Here is a 27,189-nt window from a genome sequence, read left to right on the forward strand (position 1 = left end):
TGCAAGTAGGTTTTTTTAAAAAAAGGACAAGCAAGAAATTTTAATTTTTTGTAGACTAACTATACTTCAGTTTGATATAGTGAGTATTACCAGTAGTTACAGTGGAAATTGTACATTAAATACGTTTTGAACTATTTTCTTTGCACAGAAAATAATTATTTGTTAGTCATGAGTCAATCCTGCCATTATCACTTTTACATGTGAAGTGAATATTCTAAAAACTTTGTTAATTGGAACCCTAAGTGTGGTGTTAGCTAAAATATAATGACCTTCTTAAATACATGTTTAAATTTATGAATTGCCTAATGGTTTTAGTCTGAAAAGTTAGGTTCTTGGTCTGGAACAGCCAGGGAATTTTGTTTTTATGAAATTGTAGACATCCTGTTTTTTCCTACGCTCATGTAACCAGAAGTAAAAGGGTTAACATTCTTTGCTTTGATGCAAGTTGTTCTGGGTGATTCCTGGTGTTGACATAGCATTGTAAGGGATACCATTTACTACTTGGAAAGAAGTAATAGCAGCCTGTAGAAAGCCTGAAAACATGTGATGGGACTTAATTTGCTGATGAATTGCCACTTACAGTCCCGCAGAATTAACTTGAGACAAATTGCTGGTGCCGCTGCAGGAGTACCAACCTACAGCGAACGCTTGACTCTCACGCAAATCACGGGCAATCAGCTGACAACGGGAGATGGGAGATTTGAAAAATGATTACATTGTGTAACGGAAATATCACTGTATTAAGAGGACATGCTAAGAAAATTATAAGCATTATAAGTATTCTATCTTACACAATAAATAGATAAACAGTTTATTCTTTACCTTCAATCCATAATTTGAAAACACCGAGGCTCTATGCACTGCCGCTTCGCTTGCTTTACCAGTCACTGCATGCTAGTCCTTTCAACAGTTGGTAACATTTCGCGTGCCCGAACATTAGAGTTTCCGTTGGCCCGTTACAGTGGGAAGTCCACTGCTCTAGCCAATTCAAGTGCAGTTGTATCACTCACAGACCAGCCATTTCTCACAAGTTAATTCTGCGGGACTGTAGTGTCATGTAGTTAAGTGATTGATTGTCATTTGTAGGAGTTTCTTTAATGCGTGCTTGTATGTAAGTATGATTTTTAATTAACGTCCATGTTTATTTTCAGATTCAAACGTTCAAGTTGCATCTCTGACGGTGATGAATGCAGTTGTATCAATAGAACCACCTTTGTTGGAAGTTAATGAAATTTTGAACAGAGTACGGCATGTTAAAATGCGAACGAACCGAATGTGTATGCAAGAAGATGCTGCTTCCAAAGTGAACGAGAGAGTAGAGGATGCTTCAGATGAAGAAGACGAGTCTAGCGAATGGGATTCTGACATCGAGCTGTGCAAAACCGAAACAAAGGCTACGTGGCTCATGGAAATCTGCCTGAAGAGCCTCGGTGCAGAGCAAAAGTGTGATGGCGACAACTTTTCATGGACTTACGACAATCGGCAAGGCACCGTGCCAGTGAAGCTTGAATGCTTGCAAGTGCTTGTCGGGTTGTCAAAGAACTATTTCCGCCTTGTAGGAACTTCCTTAACACCCCTGGCGATGGTCTTAGAGAGTGGGTTGAATGATCCTGACTCTTCCGTCCAGTTGCACAGCGGAAGGGTTGTAGAGGCGATAGGCAGTATGATGCAGCAGGAGAGAGAAGGTGGGTGTGTTGAATTCTGTCATGTGTTTGCGATAACTTCAATGCTCTTGTTTGCAACACGAGTGTTTCCATCACTCAGAATTGCTACTACTGTTTTTGTTCAGCTGATTTAACATTTATTTTTAAACAAACATGTACGTAGGAAGAGCATATTCCTACAGAATTTGTTCTTACAAAGTAAAAAATATACTTATTTGCAGGGCTCGAAAAATCCCAGTCGCCAGGTCGCCATGGCGACTAAAAATTTCAGCCTGGCAACTGTGATCTTTTGCTGTAATATTGCTGTTTTTTTAAGTTTGCATGTACGAAATTTTGAAGATTCTAAGTTCAAATTGCAATACAGCATAAGTTAGCAAATGATTTTTTTTTTATCAATGTTGTGAACATTTCATAGAATCAGTAACTATGCCTTACTCTTTGTTCCCCAACTCTACTTTTCTGCTTTCTCACATGATGTAGCGATGTTTTGAATATTGTGATGCTCAACTTCTTCTAGTATGCACAATTGCTAGTAGGTGATTTCCTGGCACCTGATTTCAGAGCTGGCACCTACCTCTGAAGAAGATTTTTCGAGCACTGCTTATTTGCCTAGAATTTCTTTATTTAATTGACCTTTTGACACATGCATTTGCATCTCTTTTCAAGAGCAAAATAAAGAATTTAACAGTGCAACAATGTATTACAGGGTTCTGAATGTATCCAACATGAAAATCTCTGGAAATTTGAAAATTACAAATATCAGGAAAATTTGATGAATGTGTCCCGGTGAAGTGTATCTGAGGGACTAGAATATATTTCTGCCTACTAATAATAGTAGTATTTACAATTAATAAGCACTAATAATCATTGATGAACTGATATGAATTTTTTGTTGATACCTGTAACCTGTAACAAGGTATCTACCAGTATGGAAATTCTGGAAATTTATTTTTATGGAAATAGAGAAATTTACTGTTTCTGGAAAAATCAATATTTTTGTGGAAGCGCAATAAAGTAGGTTCTTGAACAAAGAAGAAAAGGACAAGCAAAAAAAAAAATTATTGTGGACAAATTATACTGCAGTTTGATATAACTGAGTAGTAGTGCAGGTTGGGGAATTCACCAACATCAAGTGAAGCGCAGTGTTGCCAACTCCTTACCCGAAAAAATCACCAAGGTTTTTGGGGTAACCTAACCTAAAGCAAGGAGCTGGCAATTTTTTTCTCGCAGTATTGCCAACACTGCGCCCGAAAGTAAAGCTCGGTGGGGCTTGCTTTAATGGTTTGCTCTTGTAAGGCATAAACCCCCCCCCCTATTTTCGGGGCGCAGTATTACCAACATCTTACTCGAAAAAATCACCAAGGTTTTTTTTGTCTAACCTAACCTAAAGCAAGAAGCTGGCAACCTTGTTTGAGGCTTGCCTTACAGTGCATAAAACAAGGTTGCCAACCTACTGGTACTTTTACCATGGTCTTTTACAAAAAAGAGAGAGGAGAGAGAGAGAGGGAAGAGTTAAACAACCGACAGCCTACCTACAGCTTTTTTTTTTGTCTAACCTAACCTAAAGCAAGGAGCTGGCAACTTTGCTTGAGGCTTGCTTTACAGTGCATAAAGCAATTTTTGCCAACCTACACACACTAAACAAGGAAAACCGACACTACCATAAAAGAGAGAGAGATGGATGGATGGCAACACTGCACGGGTTCAACGCCAGAAAGTGAAGATCGCCTTAATGGTTTTCTCTTGTAAGGCATGAGCTCCATTTTCTCGCAGTGTTGCCAACTCCTACCTACACCTTTTTTTTACTTGGCAAGGGCTAGAGAGAGAGAAAAACTTATAGCTGACAACAGTGACGAGCGAATGCGCCATATCGCAATTTTTTAACTCTGGCAATGTTTGTATATCGTGACCTTTGTAAACCTCTCTCGGGGGAACGATGTGCCACACACACACACACACACACACACACACACACACGCGCGCGCGCGCGCGCGCGCGCACGTATGTATTGTGACGCAAACAAACAAACAAAATAATAATTGTTGTTTTTTAGGATACCTGGCCCCTATAACCTCGCCAGGGTGCGTGGTGCCCAACCAAAAAAAGTAAAAGGTTTTCTAACGGCTGCGGTTCTAGATAACCACACCTCTGTAGAGTTTCACGTGTTTTTTTTTTTTTTCTCAAACTTCCATGAAACTCTACAGAGGACCTCCGTAATGCATGCAACGTGTACTAACGACTCTAGTGTTATTTTGATGTTGTAATATTTTTGGATATAGAGTTTTATTGTGAGATATAGATAAAAATAATTATGTTTATTATAATATTTGCTTGATGAAGATGGAGAATATATGTGTGTGTGTTACAAATAAGGTTGCATGCTTTTTTTTTCTAGTGTGTGTGTATGTGTTTTTGATGTTTCGACAGCATCTGAAACTATAAAAAAAGAAAGAATTTTATTGTTAATTTTCTTGTGTAAAAACAACAACAAATTTTTTTGTGCAAATTTTCTGATTTGTCTCTCGTGCTATAGTGCAAAAAAAAGATATTGTAACTGATAACTAATGAAATTGATATTTGTAACTGATCTGAACTAGTGAAATTTGTATTGTGCTATTGTAACTGATTGTGCTAGTACAAAAAATTTCTTATTTGTGCAAGAAAAGATGTTAAAAAACTTGTTAAAACTGCTCTGTGACCCTCTCGTTCTTCACGTCGTAGGCGAAGGACTTCTCTGCAATCAGGATGACACTGCATAGGGTATCCTCGGGCAAGGCATCGTGGAACTCGCAGACGACCTTGATGTTGGTTCGATCGTTGACCACAACCTTCTTTCTCTTAGATGTGTTGATGACGGTCATGGGTCTCCGTGCTTTGAACTCGCTGGGCGTGTAGTACATGTCCACGCTTCCCTCGGTCACGCGTTTGTAAGCCGAGAACGCTTCGTAAAGTTTGAGGTAATCGTTTTTGGTCACGTCGAGGTTGTAATTCTCGCGCGGGAACACTTCGTTCCTACCGTTCTTCAGATAAACGTTCTTGATCTTGCAGTCGTCGAACTTGCTGGAATCTTTTTCCTGATTCTTGTCCCTCCCGGTCTGAAAAAGCACTACGACGAAATCTGGCATGTCGAACTGTATGTTGTTGAACTGCGTCGTCACGTCGAATTCCATGTGACTTCCCGACGCCATCTTCTGCACGCACTGGTAACCGTGAAAGTGAATCGGCACCTGCGGACTTTTCAAGATCTCCGCTTTGTACTTGAGGGCGTAGTTCGTTTCGTATTCCACCACCGGCATTCTCAATTCCATGCTCCGGATGACGCATTTCGCTGCTTCGGGTAAAGTGTTGGCTATCGGCGTGGTGCCGTCCGGACCCAAAGTAGCGTATCGCATCAGTGCGTCGTTGTCGTTGGCCGCTCTTCGAAACGTGATCCTCAGTCCTCCCTTCCACATGATCTCCTTGTAGTCCGAGAAGAAACCAGGCAGCAGACGCATGGGAAAGAGCACCGTGTGACTTCTCGTCGATATTTTGGTTCCGGCTTCGAATCCCCCGGCCTGGTAGTACGCTGCGTCCGTTTTGGATAATTTCAACGTTCCCACTGCCGTTGACGTGATGCCTGGATAATCTATTCTGTCGATGACGGTGTTGTGTTTCCTCACCTCCACCTGCGAGAACAGGTGAGGCACGAAGTTGTCCACGAGTATCAAGTTTGCTGCTGCGGGAAACGCGTCTCCGCTTTCTTTCTTCACCACGTCGAATTGAAGGTAGAGGTCCGCTCTGTGAGGATGAATGAACCCGTCGCCCACGTCCACGTCGTATTCGATCTCCCTGTTCGCTTCGTTCAGATTGGCGAACGTGCGACGGTTGGGAGGGAAAGATTGCAATTCGTAACTTTCGATTTGCTCCATTTTACATGTATGGTTATTTATTATACGTTGATCTCCACGATGGCCGTCGTAGTGGCACCTGCGAAATCCACCATGTCTCCTTTCTCGTTCGTCACCACCAACTCTATGTCGTCTATGCGGTTGCGACATACTGGAAAATAGATCGGCGAAGAGGGTGTGTAGATGATCGGTTCCATGAACTCGGAACTTGGTTTGAACGTGGCTATGATTCCCGTCCGAAGATTTCGTGATCATGCCTTCCGCCACGTTACAGTGTATGTTCAGAGTCTCTATGGCCAAGAATTTAGGAATGTTGGTTGCCACGTGCTTGATGCCAGCTTCGAGTTTGGTGTCGTTCTCGAAACCTAAAAGTTCTCCCATGGTGCCCAGGTCCACGGTCTCCGTCGCGGATAGGATTTCCACTCTGTGCGTGACCGAATTTTGAGAAAAGTATGTGCCTTTGGGTAATTGAGCTTGCAAAGTGGAAAGATTGTATTGTCCTGGCGTGACGACGATGTGTTCGCTTCCGACGCTAATTTTGTTGTTGTGCTGCGTGACGTTAGGTATGAGGTACATGCTGTAGAATGCACGCAGAGCCACGGATTTAGGATAGACGATGTCGTCGTGCAGCGTGAGTTTCAAGATTGAAGATTCGCTCGTGAGATGGAACACGCCCATCCTAGTGATGCTGTTTGAGGTTCCACAATGCTTTCTGGAAATCCTCGATCGTAGGGTTATTTATTTTAGAGAAACGCGAGCACGGAGAGGCAGAGATGACCGCAGTTCACGTCTCCGAAATTTTGAATGCGTTCGTCGTTGTAGTATATAGAGGTTTTGTTCGTTTTCAGATAATGAATTAAATTTGTAGGTGGAACACCTCCGAAAGAATCGAAAACGAATGCTTTATCATCATTTTTGTGGTAACATATCCAATGCGTGCCTGGATTTTTTTGATTGTCCAAGTTGACTACTCCGCATTCTCTTCTTTTGACGCTTGAAGGTAACGAGTCGGACATGAAAACTCCTCTGAAGTGTTTGATTTGTAACGGTTCGATCAGAGATTCAATGTCTCGGTTGGTGAGTGCTGCTGTTTCTTTTTTTTAAACTTTCTCATCACGCCCTTTCCTCCTTTCTTCTCCATGGCCAGGTTGTGACGTTTCTGTTCTTCCAACTCGGCCTTGTTCTTCTTCGAGTCGATGACGGTTTTCGCGATGGCGGCACTTCCGCCAGCCAAACTTCCAACGGCCCCCAATGCTGCCAGGATGGCCGGGATGCTGAATATGAAACCTCCGATCTTTTGCTGTTTCCGCGAACGCTGCAATCTTTTCAATTGAGGTGTGCTGAGAAGTAATTTCATTCCGTGTCCTTTGCTCAAGCAAGAACGTTTCTTCTCGCGTTGTTTCTTGGTAAGTAACCCATCGAGGGCACCTAGATTTTTAAGATTGGAGTATGGTATCTGGTATACGACACCCTTGGGTTTCATGTTGATGCTCTATGTGTTATTTTTTCACGGTATGTTATTTATATATAAATGTTCTGAGATTTTTTTTCAATAGATGTTATTTTATATATACTCCGCGTAGCCCCGTTACATGCTTTGTTTTCTTACCAAGAAGTTCCTTTGTCCTCTTGTACACGATTCGAGTTTTGTTCTCGATTAGGATAGCTAGCTTCTCGTCGGATAACATGATAGCGTATCGATCTGGTAAAAATAGACTGTATTGTCCGTTGAGCAACAGACACACCTTGGGACCATACTGGGTAGAAACGATTGAACCGGAAGTTATCGTGTAAGGTTTGTCGACTTCCAATTCCTGAATTTTTACATACTCGACTGACAAATTTAGCATTTGTTTTAATGCTTGGAGGTCACTCATTTTTTCAGTTGTCATATCGAAGAAGAGAAATTTTCAGTGTGCGTGTTAGAGAAATTTAATTTTTTTTTCACGATGTGTGTTATTTATATATACCGAAGATTATTTTTTTTCACGATGTGTGTTATTTATATATATTTTTTTTTCACGATTTGTATCGAAGATTTTTTTAACAGAGGAAGAAAGTTCGTGCTTCGGAGAACGCGATGATGTGCGTGATGATTTCTTCAGTTTCCTGTTTGGACTTACGCCAATCATCAGTATACCGTCTTCTCCCCTGCCTCGCCTCGTGCAGTTATTCCAACCTCTCGTTTAATTTCTCCCCCGCGGCCGACAGAAGAGTGTTGAGATCACCGCACCTCATTCCACTGATCTCCCGAAGACGGTCCTTGAGAACTATTTCGCATCCCATGTGAAATGCCGGCGTCGTTTTAGCTATGATCACAAGTTTATTAACATCTCCGTTAACTACCTTTTTGAATATTTTAGATAGTAGTTCGTGCGGCAAATCAGTTATGCAAGCCATGTTGTTTTTTTACTGTATGTTATTTATATACCCCACCCCAATTTTTGTTTTGTGTTCATGGCGATGGTGGTACCCAGTGCGGCGACCCGTTCACCCAACGATGCGTCTCTGCTCACGAACCTTTCGAAAGCTGCGTGCTCTAACTTTCTGTCTGCTTCGTGACGTGCATCCAGATCCGTCTGCGTGGTGTTGTAGGCAATGTCGTGATCTTTGCATGCCGCGTCCAACGGATTCACACCTTTGTCTCCTCTCTCCAATCTTTTCTCGAGTTTGGTACCCGGTCCGCAGTACTGGTAGCCAGGTAGATGCATCTCGAAAGGTAACTTGTTGATGATGTCGTTCACGAGTCCCTTTCCTTCGGCCACGTTCCAGAATCTCGGAGGCAGCGTGTTGATGATTTTGATCAGGTAACCTATGCCCTTGTCGTCGTTCACGATGAAGTTGGAAAGTTTCGTGCTGATCATGTCCACGATGCCAACCTTGTCGTTGTAAAAATTACGATTGCCTGCATTCTCTTCGCCGGCTATCACCAACAATCGGTCCACGAGTTTCCTAACGTCGTCCACCCAAACGAATTCTTTGGGTAACGTGTTGTAGCGTTTGACGCCGCTGCCTGTTTTGACCTGGTTCCAAATCGGTTTGATGAGATTCCTGTACTTCTCGCCGCTGCTCGATTTCACCCTATTCTGCGAGGCGTCGTTGTTCTGGTACAAGGCATCCGTCATGATCAGAATTTCCTTGTAACTTTGGTAATCTTCGTCGGTGTAATCTTTCGGCTGCTTTTTGGCGACGAGTTCCCACAGTCCCACCGTAACCGGATACCTGTTCCAACTATCCTTGTCGCCTAAATTGACTTTAATGTCGTTGCCTTCGAAGGTCACCTTCGATTTCCCAATCTTTCACACCACACCGCCGCCTTCGCTGGTTTCCATGCTGGGATACAATCCGAACACTTCATCCTTGTCAAATTTCCCCGTGCTCAGGTAGTCTCGTGCCAAAGGTCCCAACTCGATTTTATCCGAAGACGTGCTACCTATGGCTCGACGTCGTGCCGGTGCATCCTTCAGTTCGAACGGCGTCGAAGGAATGCTCGAAATGGGCGTGGGTACGGCGTAACTTTTAGCTGCGAGCGGTACGAGTTCGTTGATCAAATTTTTATTTTGTTCCGTGATACTTTTAATTTCTTTACCTAGACCGCTGATGGCATCGATCACGGGTTGATCCTGACGTTTCTTCTCTTCGTAGAATCCACGATTCTCGGATTTCCAACCTTTGAAGCGTTTCGCGAGGTAATCGCGAAGCTTGAGATTTTCGTCTTCGATTTTTCGTTTCGTCATGACGTTATTTATACACGTCGTTTCTCACAACGTTGCAACGTTTAGAAAGTCGTTGATTTTGTTTCTGTATTTTCCGTCGTTGGGTTTCCTCGTCATGTCGATCGTCGCGAATCTGAAATCGTCACCGTTCCAGCAAGTAGAGCAGCAGCCTTCCGAAAATTGATTGTAGTTCATGTCTCCGCCTACGTAGTCATCGTACGCGTGCTTGAGGTTGGTGTGATCTTGACGAAACAAACATATGAAATTAGCGTTGTCGCGCACTAACTGTTTTGGAATTTTGGAAAACGTTTGAGCTAGGTAAAAACAATCCATTCCTTTGTGACGACCTTGCGTGAAAAAGTTGCGAATTTCATTTTGATTTTCCAGGATGGCGTCGTCGAACACGACAACTGAATTTTCACGACAATCGTCGAGTGGTTTTATTTCCGAGGCGAACGTTGCAATGTCCAGACCATCGTACACTTTCATCAGTTGCTGGTATTTGGATTGCTCCAAACTTTTCGAGAACACGTACAGGTTCCTGTTCTTCCAATCTAACCAATTCGGTGCGAGGAGAAAATTGTCCACGAGCAGTGTCGTTTTCCCACACCCCGAAGGACCTACGATCAGACAGCGGATGCTGTCGGGAAGCAACTTGCCGTTCTTTTTTTTTCTCGTTTGACTTTCCGGATCCGGTAGACGCTTCACCACGTTCCACGTACTCACAAGATCACTTCGTTCGCGTCGATCCAACTTTTTTCCGGAAGTCCCAGCCATTTGACAAACAGTTTGTCACCTTTCCTACGCAATACTTTCTCGATGAGGTACGTGTCGGGGTGTTTCGTTTTAGAGAGTTCCTCTTCGTAAAATCTTCCTTTCAAAATCTCGCCGCTACTATCTTTTATTATATACGTGTGTCGGTTTCCAGGTAATACTCGAACCACCGTAAAAAGTTCCGTGCTCCAATTTTTTGTGAATCCCTTCTCGAAGGTGCGTTTGAATTTGCTCATCCTCACCTGGTCTCCAATTTTGTATTTAGCTTTTTTTGTCGTGGGTGTGTACTTTGGACAGTAAACGGTAGAAATTAAACGCTGCTCATCAGATTTCGTAACGTCAGCTGGCTTCATGCCTATCGTTCTGTGTACCGTATCATTATAGGTGTCGACGAGTTCCGGCAGGATGTCGACCCATTTGTAATTTCCCCGAAGCGTGAATCGTTTCCACATGTGTGTTTTCAAGGTTCGATTAAATCTTTCCACGATGCTGGCTTTGATGTGACTGAAGGTCGAATAATGTTGAATCTTGTGTTTTTGAATAAACTTTTGGAATACGGCGTTGTAAAATTCTTTACCGTTGTCCGTTTGCAGAAACCGTGGTTGTCTGCCACCGCTTTCGTGAAAAATTAATTTAAATGCTTCCGTGACGCATGTTCCCGTTTTGGCTTTCAAAGGTAGAGCCCATGCGAATTTCGAAAACGTGTCTATGACGGTGAGAAGGTACTTGTTGCCCTTGTTCAATTTATATACATTTTTCAAATTGCCACTGCTCATCTCCACGAGGTCACTTTGCCAGAGGTCGTCGATGCCCTTGGTTACCACAGCCAAACGTTCGTAGTTGCGGCGTGCAGGTTTATGCAATTCTTCGACGATGGCTTGCCTAGACATTTTTTTAGAGATTACGTTTCAAGAGAAGCACAAGCGTGATGGGATTCAAAGAGGGTGGCACCTCGCTCGTGTTTTGAATGATCAGCTTATCGCCGGCACTCACGTCGAAAACAGTAAGATCTTCGTCTTCGTGTATTTCATATATGTTGTGCGTTTCGTTCCAACGTGCCAGAGGAATGTTTCCTGCTTTCTGGACACCACGATTCGATATTAAGGTCATGGTGGGAACGCTAGCTTTTCTACCGTGAGACCAGTACGAAAATTCGTTTATCTGAATCGTGCCATCGAGGAGAAACTTGTAGTACGGATGATAAGGATGCAACATGTACAGTTTGTTACCTTCGACGAACGTGGAGATTCTCTGTTGATTGGGTACGCTGTTGATTTCGATGGCTTGCAAGGTGAACAATTTGGCGAATTTAGTGTCGACGCCGAGCAGATTACTGTGAACGTGTCCGAGTTTATTTTCGATGGGCAGCAAATGCTCGACTATGGTATCCGTTACGGCAGAAAACGACGGTTTGATTTTCACTTCCACGTTCAACTGCTTGTAGTTTTCGTTGAGTTCTTGCAACTTGGCACCGAAAGAAGCCAGCGTCGATTCCTGCGTGGATTCCAGCACTCCGACTTGATCTCTGATGTTGACGACGATGTTCTGAAGGTTCTCGACTTGATTCAATTTCGAGCTCTTCTCGGTAAGATCGTTCACGATGCTTCGCATCTCTGTAAACTGCGTGTGAAGGTCGGCGACGCTCTGCGAAGTGGGCAGCGTGGACACCAGCGAACTAATTTCGTCTCGAATCTGTTCCACGTTCGCCGTTTCCGTTTCTAGTCGTTTCAGCATTCGAGATATGTTTCTTTTCAAAGCGTGCAATTCTTTGGAGGTGGGGAGATTGGCCACCCTACTCTCGAGATCGCTCAATGAACTTTTGATGTCGCTCGATTCGGATAGTGCCGTCACCGCCGTTTTCAATTTTTCCAAATCTTCGCTCGAAGGCACGCTCGTCCGTAACGATTCCAAGTCACCCTGTATGTTGTCCAGTACGTGATGAAAATGAGCAAGATTGGATTCGACGTTTAAATTTTCTAAATATTCGATTTTATGCTGAACCGTGCTCAACGTGTCTTGAATGCTCGTCAACGCTCTCGCTTCAGCGTGAATATTTTTAATTTCTTCGTTGATCAATTCCAAGGACGCCTGAAGCGTAGCGATGGTGGTTTGAATGTGTTCGAAATCTTGATAGGCCTCCAATTGAATTTTTATGTTCGCGACGCTTTTACCGATGACCTGCAGTTCGTCCGACGATGGTAGGTTCGTCATGGTATCTTCCAAAGTCTGTAACTTGGATTTAATTTCTTCCAACGTGCTGGTGAATTCTTCTTGTAATTTGGAAACGACGACATGCAAGCGTTCTGCGTCTATATCGTTCACCACGGTTTGAAGTTCGGAGAAATTCTTTTCGATTGCGGAAGTTCGTTCTTCGATTTCGAGTTTCAATTTTTCCAAATCTTCATTTTTCGATTGAAATTGCTGTAATTTGGCCAAATCATTTTGAAGCGAATCCACGCTCAACTGTATATTTTGAACGTTGTCGTAAGAAGGTACGTCGACATAATTTTTTATCAGCATCTTCAGTTCGGAATCGATTTTCAGAATGGGGTCGAGACATTGCGTTTGGAGCGTAGCGATTTCCGACTCTAAACTTTTGTTTAAGGTTTCCTGCAAAGCGATCAAATCGGTCCTCAACTTCTTAACTCGAATGTCCAACATGAGAATCTCTTCTGCGTGGTCTACACGCTTGGTGTTGCCGAAAATGTCGTTAGGCATTTTTGGTTAACGGTTATTTATAATAGGATAAACGATTCGTAATTCTACGAAGAGAGGAATAAGTTTGTCGTAATCTCCGAGGAGTTCCATGTAAAGATAATCTCCTGCAGACACATCGTACGTAATGTTAGAAAGCATCTTGTCGTGCTTGATTCGAAAAATGTTCTTGCCGGTAGAAATTTTGATTTCGCCTGCGTTTTCCGGATTCACGGTGATTTGAAGTTTCCCGTCGATCGGAATTTCGTAGAAATGTAAATTGTTATTAAAAACATAAAACATCTTGCCCACATCGTCATTCAGTTTCGTCCAAATGCTGTTGAGGTGAATGATCAACAGACCGTTGAGTTTAGGTAACACGGAAGGTAAGACTTCATGATCTGGTATGGTTTCCATAATGATCTGTTTTTTGAAACCGAACAAATTCATAGGCATGCTGGTTATTTAAGAATACGGTCAAAGTTTTGTTTGTAATGACAGTCAAAGTGTTTTTTTTTTGTTTTGTTTTGTTTTTATGAATCTTCTGTTGAAGATAGACATATGTTGCAGGTTTTGCTTTCTGCTAAGCGATAGTGCCCCCACGGCAATGTGTGAATACCACACTCGAGGACGCACCTCTTATCGTCATCAGGATCCAGCGCAATTTTTCTAACTTTGTTTGTGGTGATGATATGGTCGACGCTCTGGATGCGCTGTTCTGCTCTTAGAACCGACGACCTGGTCTTGAGGCAATCGACGAAGTCCTCGAATGTGAGATGCTCCCGAACCACCTGTCTGCCGACACCCTTGGCCTTCTTGGTAACGCTGCCCTCGGCTTTGATGGCATAGGCCTTGGCGCGAGGACCTGCAAACTCGAGAATTACATCACCGTCCTTCTCGTCTTTGAGTTTGCCAGGCACCTTCTTGTTGCGGGCCAGGATACCGTACTTGTTTTGCTGGGGATAGCCCGAGGTGTCGAAGAGGTTAACCAAAGATGGAACTGTGGCTATATCCCCGTACGTGTCGTCCGTGCGAACGTGGTACACCAAGCTGTCCGTGTCCGTGTAGAGTAGGCTGATATTGTCGTTATAGTGCTGGCGTAGTTTCCCATAATATATTTGAAACATGTGCAGCTTGCTCAGGTCTAATACTGAGGCGCCAACATAAATTGGCTTGTTGAGCTTCACCTCGCTCTTCCTCATATGCACCAGAGCAAGCTGTTCATTATAAATGGTCCTCGATTTGAATAACGGGTTTGCTACGAGCCTGCGACATTGTGCTTTGTTTGATATTAGCCTCACATCTACACGATTCCGTACATTCTCCATGGTTTTCCCGAACACCGCATTGTTCATAAGCTTGAAGAAATCCTTATCAAGCTCGGACGTGGCTGCGGTGCGGTGTTTGGTGTTGACTTCAATATATGAACGCAACCAAGGAGAATGCTCGAACATCAAAACTCGATGTACTGTGCGGACGGTAACCCCTTGCTTCGTCAACCACCGGAGGTTTTGGTAGTGCAGGACATAACGCTCTTTGGGCTCGAAGTCCATGACGAGCTTTGCTTGGTTCGAGCCAGGCGGGCATTTGAATTCCGGGACTGGCGGAAGATCGCAGAACAAATCCTGCAGCTTCTCGGAGAACTCAAGGTCCACCTCGGCGAAGAACCCATGTTCTGAATCGTCGAAGCTTTCGATGTCGAAGTTGGAGGGGTCAGCCCACTCGAAGTCTCTAAAGGGGAGTGGCTGCATCATGGAGTGTCCGTAGAGGTTATTGACGTCCGTGTACATGATGTAGCTGGACGGTTGTGAGGGGTCGTAGCCGGTGGCCATGTGGTGATTGTTGGCGTGCGAGTGTCGCTGCGACACCTGGACCATTCCACCCCGCACGGCACGTTCCACAAACAGCACCATGTCCACGTCCGAAAGAAGCTCCAGCTCGATCTTCGTCACCAGAAACATGGCTGACCACGCCAGTCCGGGGAGACTGTAGAAGTAGGCGGGGTCCAGCTGGTAGATCTTCATTGCGGTCGCACGGAACGTCTGGAACACGTCGGCGAGGAGCGTCACATCAAGTTTGAGGTAGGCGTCGTGGTAGTCCCCGAGAGTTCGACAGCCCAGCTCGCGCCACATGGACTGGGCATGGTGATATTCTTCGTCGGTGATGTTCGAGCCGCGTAGCTGACTGTAGAACTTCGCCTGGGGAGGTAGCGACGTCTCTGCGAACTTGGAAGGGTCTGTGATGTATTCGTAGGGATAGACCCCCTTACGCTTGAAGAGGCCGGCGTCCAAGTTCGGAAAGTTTCCGGAGGTGATGAGCATTTGCTCGTCGCTAAGCTTCCCTGCGAGAGCATCGAGGCTGGCCGGGAGGAACCTCAGGGAGTCGAGGAAGCGAAGCTCGACGGTAGAGTGTGATCCTGGGATTCGCACCCACTTGCTCAAGCTAATGTAACGCTCCTCGTTCTGCGCCAGGACGTTGATTCGCATGTCGTCGTACCCAAGATGCTTGACGAGGTGGTGGAAGTCGTATCCCGAGCCATTGTGAAAAAACACAGGGATGAAGCGCGGGTCCCGGGCCATGAGGTTGCATCCGTTGCACCAAGGACCAACGTACCTACCGTTAAAGTGATCGTGGTGTTGGACTTTACGGTTGTTGGCGGTGTACTCCTTGTCGCAGACAGGGCAAGCGATGGCCTCGTCATGTCTACGTTGATCGTCGGGGGACAGTGGGAGCATAGACTTGGGGGCCAACAGTACCTTCCCTATCTCAATGGCCTCGACAACCATCCTCTCGAGGAAGTGTTTGGCTGCGTCGGGACCACGGTACACGTAGGGCTTGGGGGCGATGTGCTGGTCACGTCGCACCACAACGTATGCGAAACTGGATGCCTCGTGGAGTTGGTAAGGGGTGGTGGAGGAAACTTCGGGATCGGGATCGCAAGTGGACAGGGGTTTGAGGAAGGCCTCGAAATCCACGATGATGATAGCGGGGTGCTCCACCATGGCACCGTGCATGCGGAAACGCTCCACGACGCCAGATTCAGGTAAGACTGCCACCCCAGGCTCGTTGGCATTGCAATAAAATTTGTGGCGAGCGAGCTTCTCGACAGCGATGTTGGGACCTCTGATGTGCTGATAATCCTGCTGTTCTCGATTGTCAAAAGTGATCAGACACCTTCGACAAACTTCTATGCTACCATGATGCTTGCTTTTTTGGCTCGAAACAAGCCGAGAGAGCGAGCGAATGAGGGTGTAGTGGTGATGGGTCTCGTTCTTGATAAGTAGGAGATGGATTTCTCGAGCATCATTGTTGTTTACGTCGCTCACGTGAATAGGGTACACCACATTTTTGTCAGTGAGGCCGTAAACGTTGATGGCCAACCGAGGGTTGTGTGTACGGACCTCGAACTTGCGAATGTCCGGGACCTCCACGGGATAGTCGATCCCAACCATCGCATCTTCCAGCTCTGACTCGTAGGGTAGGTAGTGGTTAACTCGGTGTGGTTGGTTTTTCCAGTGGACAGGGTGTAATGCTGCCAGAACACACCATACGAAGCACTTGGCGTCACTGTTCTGAATGTTCAGGACGGCCTTCTTTGCCGCAATAGTAGGTGGTAAGGGGACATAGCTGGAGGCGGAGAGAGGTATGAACTTGCAAAGTTTGACGCACAGTTCGTGGGGTTCACCGCACAGCGAACCCCCCGAGCCCTTAGCTTGATGTTCCTCTTGTTTGGTCACCAGCTCCTCTGCAAACTTGTTGTAGATAACCTCGAGGTTGTCGACATCCGCCAGATGCAGCGTCTTCGCCTTGGTGTTGTGGCAGAAGCTGTAAATTTCATCAGACGGCTTCTTGTACTGGCAACGTAGCGATGCGTAGAATTTGGTGGAATGCGTTGCAAGCGCATCGCCGAGGATGGAAATGATTTTGGCTTGCACGTTCTCCAAAAAACTACGCACGTCGCATGAGCCCTCCGAAGTGATGACAAAGTCCTCTAACAAACGCTGGAAAGCAGACTGGTTCGCTTTCGCCACAGGCTTGACGCGTTTGGCGGATGGTGGCGAGTCGGCTTCCGCTTTCCTCTTGGTCGAGCTGGTCGACGGTTGTGGAACAGGTGCTCCGACGACAACTTTGCATGATGTTATATGCCTCTTCAAATTATTAATGGTAATATGTTTACCGCACCTGGGACATGGTTCGGTGGCAGCCAAATGCTTGCCCGGCACGCAGGTGCGACAATGTCTTGCAAAATTTTGGCTTGATATGCTTCTTTTGCACACAGGGCAACTTTTCTCAGATTGCATCTTGTTGAAAATATTTGTGGGTATGTTTCTAATTCGCAATAGTGAAAATATTTGTGGGGTATGTTATTTTATATATATAGTGGAGGAGTGTTACAAAATAAATGCTTTACAATAAAAAAAATCTTGGAAGGCTAATTCGCTATAATAAAATATTTGTGGGGTATGTTATTTTATATATATATAGTGGAGTGCCACAAAATAAATACTGTGCAATAATTCACAATGGTGTTGGGTTTGGTGGGAGTGTGTTATTTATGTATATGTTACTTCTTGCTTTTTAATGAATCCTGTAAATAATTGGAAAAAAAAATAATTAGGCTTGTGTATAGAAAACACAAAAATATTATGTGTACATAATTCTACCAAACAAACTTTTTTTTTCTAACCCTCAGCCCTCTTGGCGTATAAAGTATAAATTATAATTTCAGAAAAACATAGTTATTTTCTGGTCGCCATTTTAAAAATCAAACCATAAGCATTATTTATGTTTATAGTATTCGTCGAGCAATAGCAGATAGAGCAAGAATCGTTTTCCTACAACCCATAGTTGATGAATTACAAAACATCTTAGAAATTACATCTTGAAATTTTAATCCAAAATAACTCGAAAACAGCAGGCAGTAGTCATCACCCCTCCAATAAGTTGTAGAGTACTTCTAATTTTGTATCGAATGCTATTAAAATTTTCGAATTAGAGTAAAAACTAAGCCGGCAAATCAAGTTTCTCAAAAAAATAAAAAATTGTCTGTATTTCCGAAACTTCAGGGGGTAGAATCGATTTTATTTGCTAGTCGAATAGTTCTCGTCGAATCCTATCCAACAAACCTAAAATCATCATCCTAGCTCAATTAGGAGCCGAGAAAATCAATGTCTTGGAAAACGTCTTAAGATTTTTGTCTTAAGAAAATTTTCTTGACAGACCGGAAGTAACATCTTGAGATACCGGAAGTCGACTTTCTTAAAGATTGAGATATTTGTCTTAAGATGTTTTCCAAGACATTGATTTTCTCGGCTCCTATGGGGCCTAGAACCATGTAACTTTGATCTATGTATATACCAACACTTGCCCGACCCTGTGGTTAGCACATCGCGCTGCGACGCCAAGGGTCCCGGGTTCGAATCCTGGTCGGGCTTGGTTGTTTGTGAATGTCCATTTCATCACTCATCCCCAATCTTCGCAAATTAGCCAAGAGGTACAAAACGTAAAATAAAATAAACTAAATCAATCATTAAGTTCCGTGTTGCAATCATGAAATTAAATTTTAATTAACTTCTTTTATCCATCTCTCTCTCAAATCTATATAGCCTGTTCATATTTGGCATGTCAGCTATTTTGTTTACGTGGCAAAAAAAATCTCAAGCCATTTTTTTTTTTTTGCAAATGCTCGTTGTAGCCATAAGTATAATTGGATATAATTGCCGGATTTTATTTAATTTTAGGTTTAAAATCAATAAGCGTGCATAAAAAAAAAACTAAATATTTTAAATAAATAAGATTCGAATAACTATGTACTTCCACTAGCCTTTGCGATGGCGCAGCGGTAGGCTTGTATTCAAGGGTTCGATACCCGCACAAGTGGTTCTTGAAACTGTAGGTCCAGTCCCGATTAGCCTTACTGTGCATAAAATAGACTTAAAAACATCAAATCAATCAGTACTTCCACTAGCCTCTGCGTTAGCACAGCGATAGCCTTGTAATCAAGGGTTCGATACCCGCATAAGTGGTTCTTGAAACTGTAGGTCCAGTCCAGATTAGCCTTACTGTGCATAAAGTGGACTTAAAAAAACGCCAACTCAATCAATCAATCAGTACTTCCACTAGATATCAAAAACACGCAACTCTCCTCTATTTTTCCTGTCTTCCTCTAACAATTTAACACATTTATTTTTTTGAAATATGCCCCGCACACATATTTCCTACCTACCAACAACGGCACACGGAAGAAAAAAGATATTCCAGCTACCAAGATGCATGCTTCAAATATATAAAAGCAGAGAGAGACATGAAACACCTTCTATATTCTCTCTCTTTTTGCATGTTTTTGTGAGTATATTTTCTTCCACAAAAGCCATACTTATAAATCAAAGCCAACTCATGCGAGCTAAGAAACAAAGTTACTTACTTTTAGAAATTCTGCGGAAATGCTCTTCACTGACGTTGAAAATGAAACAGAACTTTATACACCAGCGCTTTAAGTTTTATACGGTTTTCTAATGACGTCAAAAATGATATGTTAGCCAACGCAACGTGGACCAATAGAAATCCAAGAACCAAATTCTCTAGAACATTCTCCCCCCTATATTTCAGCCACATCATTTTGCGTGTTGTGTTCGAAAATTCACAAGTTAATGCATCGCATCGCATCATTGTTACCTATGCTGTTAACTGGCGTCACTAAAAAAACAGGAAGTATAACTTCCGTCGTCCCAAAACCTACGGCAGATGACAATCTGTGACGCACGCGATGACTATCAGGGCTATGAAATAAATAACCAGAAAATTCATTGTATTTTTTCTCTGCCACCAAGCATACGTATTTGTTGAATTTGTGTCATTGTGTCAACGTTGATAGCATATGCAGAGAGAGGGAACGAAATTGTCGTTTTTCTAGATATCCACAGGCAAAAGCGTAATATTTTTTTCAAATACAATATGACAGTCGCTTTTCGATACTGAAAAACTAAATACAATAAGTATATATATATTTACAATATTAATGTTTATTTAACAATATCTACCTACGAATTTGCCTCGAACGAAAACATGTCATAGAAAAACATTTTTCCAGCCGTAAATTCAAAAATTTTGGCCCCGCGCGCGTGTGTATGTGTATGTGTGTGTGTGTGTGTGTGTGTGGCACATCGTTCCCCCGAGAGAGGTTTACAAAAGTCACGATATACAAACATTGCCAGAGTTAAAAAATTGCGATATGGCGCATTCGCTCGTCACTGTTGTCAGCTATAAGTTTTTCTCTCTCTCTAGCCCTTGCCAAGTAAAAAAAAGGTGTAGGTAGGAGTTGGCAACACTGCGAGAAAATGGAGCTCATGCCTTACATGAGAAAACCATTAAGGCGATCTTCACTTTCTGGCGTTGAACCCGTGCAGTGTTGCCATCCATCCATCTCTCTCTCTTTTATGGTAGTGTCGGTTTTCCTTGTTTAGTGTGTGTAGGTTGGCAAAAATTGCTTTATGCACTGTAAAGCAAGCCTCAAGCAAAGTTGCCAGCTCCTTGCTTTAGGTTAGGTTAGACAAAAAAAAAAGCTGTAGGTAGGCTGTCGGTTGTTTAACTCTTCCCTCTCTCTCTCTCCTCTCTCTTTTTTGTAAAAGACCATGGTAAAAGTACCAGTAGGTTGGCAACCTTGTTTTATGCACTGTAAGGCAAGCCTCAAGCAAGGTTGCCAGCTTCTTGCTTTAGGTTAGGTTAGACAAAAAAAACCTTGGTGATTTTTTCGAGTAAGATGTTGGTAATACTGCGCCCCGAAAATAGGGGGGGGGGGTTATGCCTTACAAGAGCAAACCATTAAAGCAAGCCCCACCGAGCTTTACTTTCGGGCGCAGTGTTGGCAATACTGCGAGAAAAAAATTGCCAGCTCCTTGCTTTAGGTTAGGTTACCCCAAAAACCTTGGTGATTTTTCGGGTAAGGAGTTGGCAACACTGCGCTTCACTTGATGTTGGTGAACTCCCCAACCTGCACTACTCTGAGTATTACTAAAAGTTACGATAGAAATTACATATTAAATATTCTAGGATAGGGGCCTTGTTTTGAACTATTTTCAGCTAGAAATCAATTACAATAAGTGACTATTGGCATTTACCACTTTCTTGTTGCAAATTTTGAGTTGTGTTTGGTTCATATTTGGATTAATACAAATATTTTAAAATTTTTACTATAGTTATGTATTATTTATGCTATAATGGACATTTCCACTTTGACATGAAAAACGTTTTAAATCCATTCATTTTACAGAGAAAGACACAAACATGAGATGTGCAAAATATCTCGGCGATATTGGTTTCGGTTCTCGAGAAATACGCCTTCAAACACCGCTGAAATCCACCTCCTACGTCACGGATTTGAAAACGTCCTCTCCACAGACAGGAGGTCCTCTGACGTCATCACTTAGAAATGCGTGCAGGCGGGGCTTCTGCTCGTCCCGTCAACTTAGCAAGAGCCACGGAAGCGACAGAAAATTCACTTGTTACTGTGTAAAACAAGTATCTTACAACTTCCAGTGCAAAAATCTGTGCTCCATTTCTTGGAGATGAATTATACCCTAGCAGTATAGTAGTATTTACTATAATTCAGCCACTCGGTAGAGGGTTTTCCCATTAGGGTGACAAAGCAAACCTTGTAACAGTCAATGGCTGAACACGTGAACAGGCTTGTTCATTGCGAATACATAGGTTGGTTCTGACTGGCAAGAACTTAATGTTATAGGAATGCCTTTTGCTGGAATTACAATTATTTTCGTCATAATATTTTCTTCGCAAATTTTAAGATAATACTTTTAGAACACACTGGTTTACACACCAATTTCTGCAATATAAGAGGTGATACGGTATAAAAAGGTACGGTGAGTTTTTTAATTTCCTGCAGTAAATGACAGTTTCCTTCAGTTAATATATATATTGCAATTTTTTGTATTTAGCCTACTTTTACGTCGCTTTTCCGTTCACTTTGTTTAACCGCAACAATGAGAACGCATGGTTAATTTATTATGTATCATCTCTAATATCCCATTTCTTCCCACTTTTGGCTAATCGCTACAATGAAGATGAATAACTACAAGCTGTATTCGAAGTTGGGGTTCGGGAGTACACCCCCCCCCCCCCACACACACACACACTACCACCAACTGCACAATCTAAGTATCACCCAACCTGCCATGATAAGAGACAAAATTTTCTTCTGTCCCATCTCATTTCGAAAACATTCACTTGTCCCATCTCCTTTTATGAGACGAGACGGAATATGCCTCGTCTCGTGAGCAACACTAACATTAACAATAAAAGCATCCTCTAGCTGTCCCCAAAGTCTCGAGCAAACATCCTCTCATGTAACAATTTCCAGTTCAATGAAATGTCACTCACAAGGAAACAGTCATGCCCAGGTCGAGAGTCAAACCTGGAACATGCGACTTCCTCAGATAAATCATGAATTTTGTGTATAATAATTACAACGCCAGTTCATTCCTGGTAATTCTGAATCTGCAGTTTGGTTTGCATATATAAGCAGGATAATATTTAGTTTTCGAGGGCTGTACGTTCGAAACGAGGAGTCAAAAAAAATAATAATAATAATAAAAAAAATATTAAGAAAGGTTTTTTGTATTTATAATGATAAGCCTCTGCATACGTTGTTAATTCTATATTTTTCTAGACTTGAGACGAGAACGAGAATTGCCCTCCCAAACCGAGACGGATGTTTATAAATTGAGACGAGACTGTCAATGAGACATTTACAAATAAACACGAGACAGACAGCTCTCAACGAGAACGAGAACAAGGCTGCCATGTCTCATCTCGATAGGATCCTTAGTGGTGAAGTTGTGAACCAACCAATTAATGCGTTCGGGGGTAACGAGATGAGGCTCCTTTTTTCGCAGTACAAAATTCAAAATAATTATATCGTACCATTTCAGTATGGGATATTGTTATACACATGGACGTATATGTGGCCGCGGTGGCTCAGTCGGTAATGCGTCTGACTACCATGATAAAGATCCCGGGTTCGATCCCCGGCCGGTTCACATCTGGGAACTTTTCTAACGGTGGAAGCGGCCCCGACGCCTACCCAGCGTCGAATAACATGGGTACCTGGGGGAAACCCTGGGGGGTAAAGGCGGTCAGGGGCGTGATGCTGATCACATCACCCCCACTCACGACCGGATCAAGAAAGTGTGGGGCGTTACCCCCACACCCCCTATACGCCTTCATGGCGTGGTGCTAAGCACAGGGGAGCACTTTACCTTTTTTTTTTTTTTATGGACGTATATGTAGTTCACGGGGGGAGGGATGGATCAACTTTTGGTATGATTAGGGTTGCTTTATTTCGTAAGTGACAATCCAGGACACTGCTGGCCGGAAGCTTGTTGGGGAGCATGGGGGGTGGGGATGTTGGACCCAACCAAGTTGTGTGTTTGTAGTCACGAAGTATTGATACTTTTCTGTTCATCTTGTGTCACTACGTTTTTAAGAACCAAATTTCTTTAATATGATTTGAGGGGGAAAAAATAACTGATTTGATAGTCTCAATGCAGTTTCTTATCGTAGAAATTCCGAAACTATCAGGAAATTGCAGATATCGGTTTGCAGTCCCATCTGGTGTGTGGAATTACCGAAGTTTCCTTCCCATCCGTATCCCGTCCTATACGTCTCTAATTTAAGAGAATGAAATAAGCCCGAAGGAATTTTTTATGAACAAGCGGATAGAACAAGGAAACTGGTAATTTTAATTTTAGTGAACCAAAAAAAGAGTTGGTTGGACCCGTTGAATCCCCTTTAAATATGCCCATGGTTATACATAAACTAAGTATAGATATGTACTGTGGAACTAATGTAATATTCTCAATGTATTTTCTCTTATCTGCACAAAAATATTTGATCATAATTTGCGCAACAGAAATGGAACACAAACTGAAATTGCTTTATGAAAAAGAAAGTTAAATAGGCTTTATAAATAAAGTTAAGAATGTGAAAATTCCTATTTTGCACTACATAGGTTACGGTAAATATAAGTTTAAAAAATATTTTTGAGTGTCTGGTCAGCAACCAATTTTATAAGCAATATTTTTCGCATGGCCTGAGAACACACGCAGCTGAACCCTTTCATTTATCTTGCACGTGAGCAGCACGGATATTTCATAGAAGAATGATCATTACAAAGCATAGCTTTCCTTTCTCCTATCGCTCCGATTTGTAAAACTGCTGCACGTGTTCGCTCATCGTGGGCTACCCATCCGGAACTGGACGCTCGAAGCAGACGACAAAGGAGCTCTCACTAAGGAGTGACGTAGTAACATGGCGGCGGCGTGTTTTCAGCGCAACGCTAGCCTCGCAACTTTGAAAGTCTCGTTTCTGCCTTAAACTGGACGCAGAGAAACGGGAGAACTTGCAGGGGTCATTTTCCCAGGGTGTAGTTTTTAAAATTGTTGTAAAAAAAATTGAGTGGAAATGTCCATTGTTATGATGATTTATAAAAATAATTGTTTATCATTAGTACGTGGCAAGTATTATGTAAAAGCTCACTCCTGATGCATCTATCTGACAATCAATTTCTGTTCAGTGTCCCTTCTTGTTATTATAAAATGTAGTGCCCTTCTCATACAAATGTGTAAATGCATGAATTGCCCTAAAGGCTTGGCCTGTAAATGTTTGGTTCTTTGTCTGGAAAAGTCAGGGGAATTTTGTTTTACGAGAATGTAGACACCCTGTAACTGACTAATATAAAATTTACTGGTACCAATAACTAATAATTCTATTGAACCAATTTAAAAAAAAATAATGTACCTTGAAGATCATGAATAGTTGATTCAACTTCCTAATTAATATACCGTATGTAACTAAGTGCATGTGAAAAGGAAAAGCATCTTTAGACATTTACGTTACAGAACCAGGACATATAGAAATACTAAGAAAATTGCATAATTTTACACTAAATTACACACCGTTTGTAAATGTATCAGATCCGTAAAATTATTGGTAATTTTACTGATAAACTGATATGCGTATGTTGGCTGATATTGATAAAGTACCAATTAATCTGTCAAACTGCTAATAATAATAATAATAATATAGAATGTTAGGATGATGTAGCTATGAGAGGAAATGGATGAGGCCATTGTAAAATCTTTTTTTTAATAGTAACAAACTGTGTATTGAGTACCCTTGGAAAAATTCAGGATTCTGTAACACTCAGGAAAAATCATTTAGAGTTTGTGTGGGAATTGTGAAGTAGAAATTAGGATTGAAATAACAATAGATGAAAGGGGAACTGTAAAAGAAGTAACATTATTATGTTTCTCTTTTTATCCAGACAGTACATATTTTTTCAGGATACAGTTATCTGTAATACGTAAGTATTCATGAACACTGCATTAAGCTTTATCAGAAAGATTGTGATATTCGTTTTCTATATTTTTCCAGATAGTGAAAATCTGCCAAGTTTAATCGAGGTGTTAGCGTTTTGGAAGAAGATGTTAGCCACACCTCTTCCGTTGCTCATTCAGAGCGCGACCCAGCCTTCACTGAGAGCAGTGGCTTGCGATTGCTTAGCAAATGTTGGGGCCCAATCTTTTGAGCAATTATCGGTAAGCTACTGTTGTTTGCTGTATTTCGATTGGTGGAGAGCCAGCTGATACAAACAGGGGTGGAAAATGGTCAGCAGAATCGGTAATTTTTGTATTTATATTATTTAGTATCACTTTTCAGCCATGAGGAAGGGTGATGATTTGATGAAAGTGATGAAGGGACACTCACAAAGAACGTCTATGCCCAGGCAGTGATTCGAACCGTGAAACTTCGGTGAGTATCAATGTACTTTGCCAGCGAGCTGGTTAGTAATTATTGTGTCATGGCTGCAAATTGTGATTTTTCTTTTTCATTTTTGCATATTATTGTGCATGCATGATAACTTCCCAGTGAGTGACAGATTTTCTCAGTTAAAGATGAGACTTTATTTTTTGACCATTTTCTCCTACCTAGTACAGTGGAAACTCGATTTTACGGTTTTCAGAGAACCAAGCTGAAAAACTTAAATGCAGGAAAATGTAAAATCGTGGAAAATTTGATAACACTTTGTTATGTTGGGACCATCAAGATTGAATGTATAATGTGGGAAAATATAAAATGGAACATAAAATTAGCCAAGTTATACCAGTGGCCATCTGAAAATTCTGAGTTTGAGGCCCAGAGCCTTGTTTTTTTCTCTGCTTCCTGCCATGTGTTTCCTCATGTTCTGTTGCCCATCACATTTGTTTACCATTTATAAATGTTGATATTTTATCACAAAATGACAACATACAGTGGAACACCAATTTCATGTTCCCAGATTTTACATTTTCCCATATTATACATTCAATTTTTAGGCCTCCTCGATGTGTTAGCGGTAATGTATTGCTTTGCAAGCAAGTGGTTCAGATCCCACTTTATAACTGTAGGTCCAGTCTGTGCACAAAGTGGACTTGAAACAAAACTCAAACATTCGCTCTACATGATGCCAAAAGCAAAGAGCTAAAAAAAGTGCTTTTAAAGTTTTTTTCACCTTGATCTCGTAAAATGTGTAGTGTGCTTTATGTAACAAAATTGGAATTCTTTATGTAAGTAGTATTTTCTTAATGGTGCAAACCTATACCTAGTCATATCATAAATTATGTTACAAAGTTTAGACATGGATAACAACGCTGGTTGGCCAGGTAACCCCGCAATGTTGGATCAAACAACAACCAGTATCATTGTGTGTTTGGCTGTGCTAGCGGAAAGGTGAATTTCACTACGAGTCGAATGGAGTGGAGTGTATACGAGAACTGTGTGGCAGTAATCGCACTGCACAAAGTTGGCAAATCACCATCGGACATTTTCAACACCCTGAAAAAGCTGAATATCAGCAGGATATTCGTGCATCGGACCATCAACAGATACTGTGACACAGGGACAATTGAGGACCGCCCCAGGAAAGGTAGACTTCGCAGCATGAGGAGCCAGAAGCTTGTGAAAGAAGTGGCGGCGCAGATTTGACAAAATTATGATATGACTAGGTAGCATCACTAATGTTCAATGCAATATGAGTAAAATGAGCTAAGTGTGTTTTAAGTATAAACATTTAAAATCCCCTAAAAATAAGTATTATATGTGGGTTATTTTTTAAGTAAGATCTGTTTTGCAATAAAAACGAAGTAAGTAAATGTTTTTCAAAAAAACATTTATTTTCTGTATTACCCTAGTATTATTTTTCCATATACAAAAAGTGGTTATGCGAATCTTTAAAAGAACATAGATCAACTTTTAAGGGTTAATTTTGAAATAAAATATTTTGTACACAGTCTAACAATGCTTCTGTTTTAACAATTAGTCTGAGATTTCTGTCAATACAAATAAAATATCAGTATAAAACGTTATGCAGACTGATGTAGTCTGTAAGTGTGGCATGCCTAA

General features: G+C 42.2%; 1 protein-coding gene across 1 annotated transcript in view; it reads left to right on the forward strand.

The window, feature by feature from the left end:
• Positions 1-27,189, forward strand: part of LOC145988505 (HEAT repeat-containing protein 6) — a 58,357-nt gene that overhangs the window by 19,812 nt on the left and 11,356 nt on the right. The window contains exons 8-9 of the mRNA XM_083123372.1: positions 1,152-1,685; positions 25,183-25,346. Of these exons, the coding sequence (XP_082979498.1) occupies positions 1,152-1,685; positions 25,183-25,346 (698 nt within the window). The remainder of the gene's footprint in view (positions 1-1,151; positions 1,686-25,182; positions 25,347-27,189) is intronic.

This window comes from Lepisma saccharinum, chromosome 6, assembly GCF_977018435.1.
Source record: "Lepisma saccharinum chromosome 6, izLepSacc3.1, whole genome shotgun sequence".
Lineage (NCBI taxonomy): Eukaryota > Metazoa > Arthropoda > Insecta > Zygentoma > Lepismatidae > Lepisma > Lepisma saccharinum.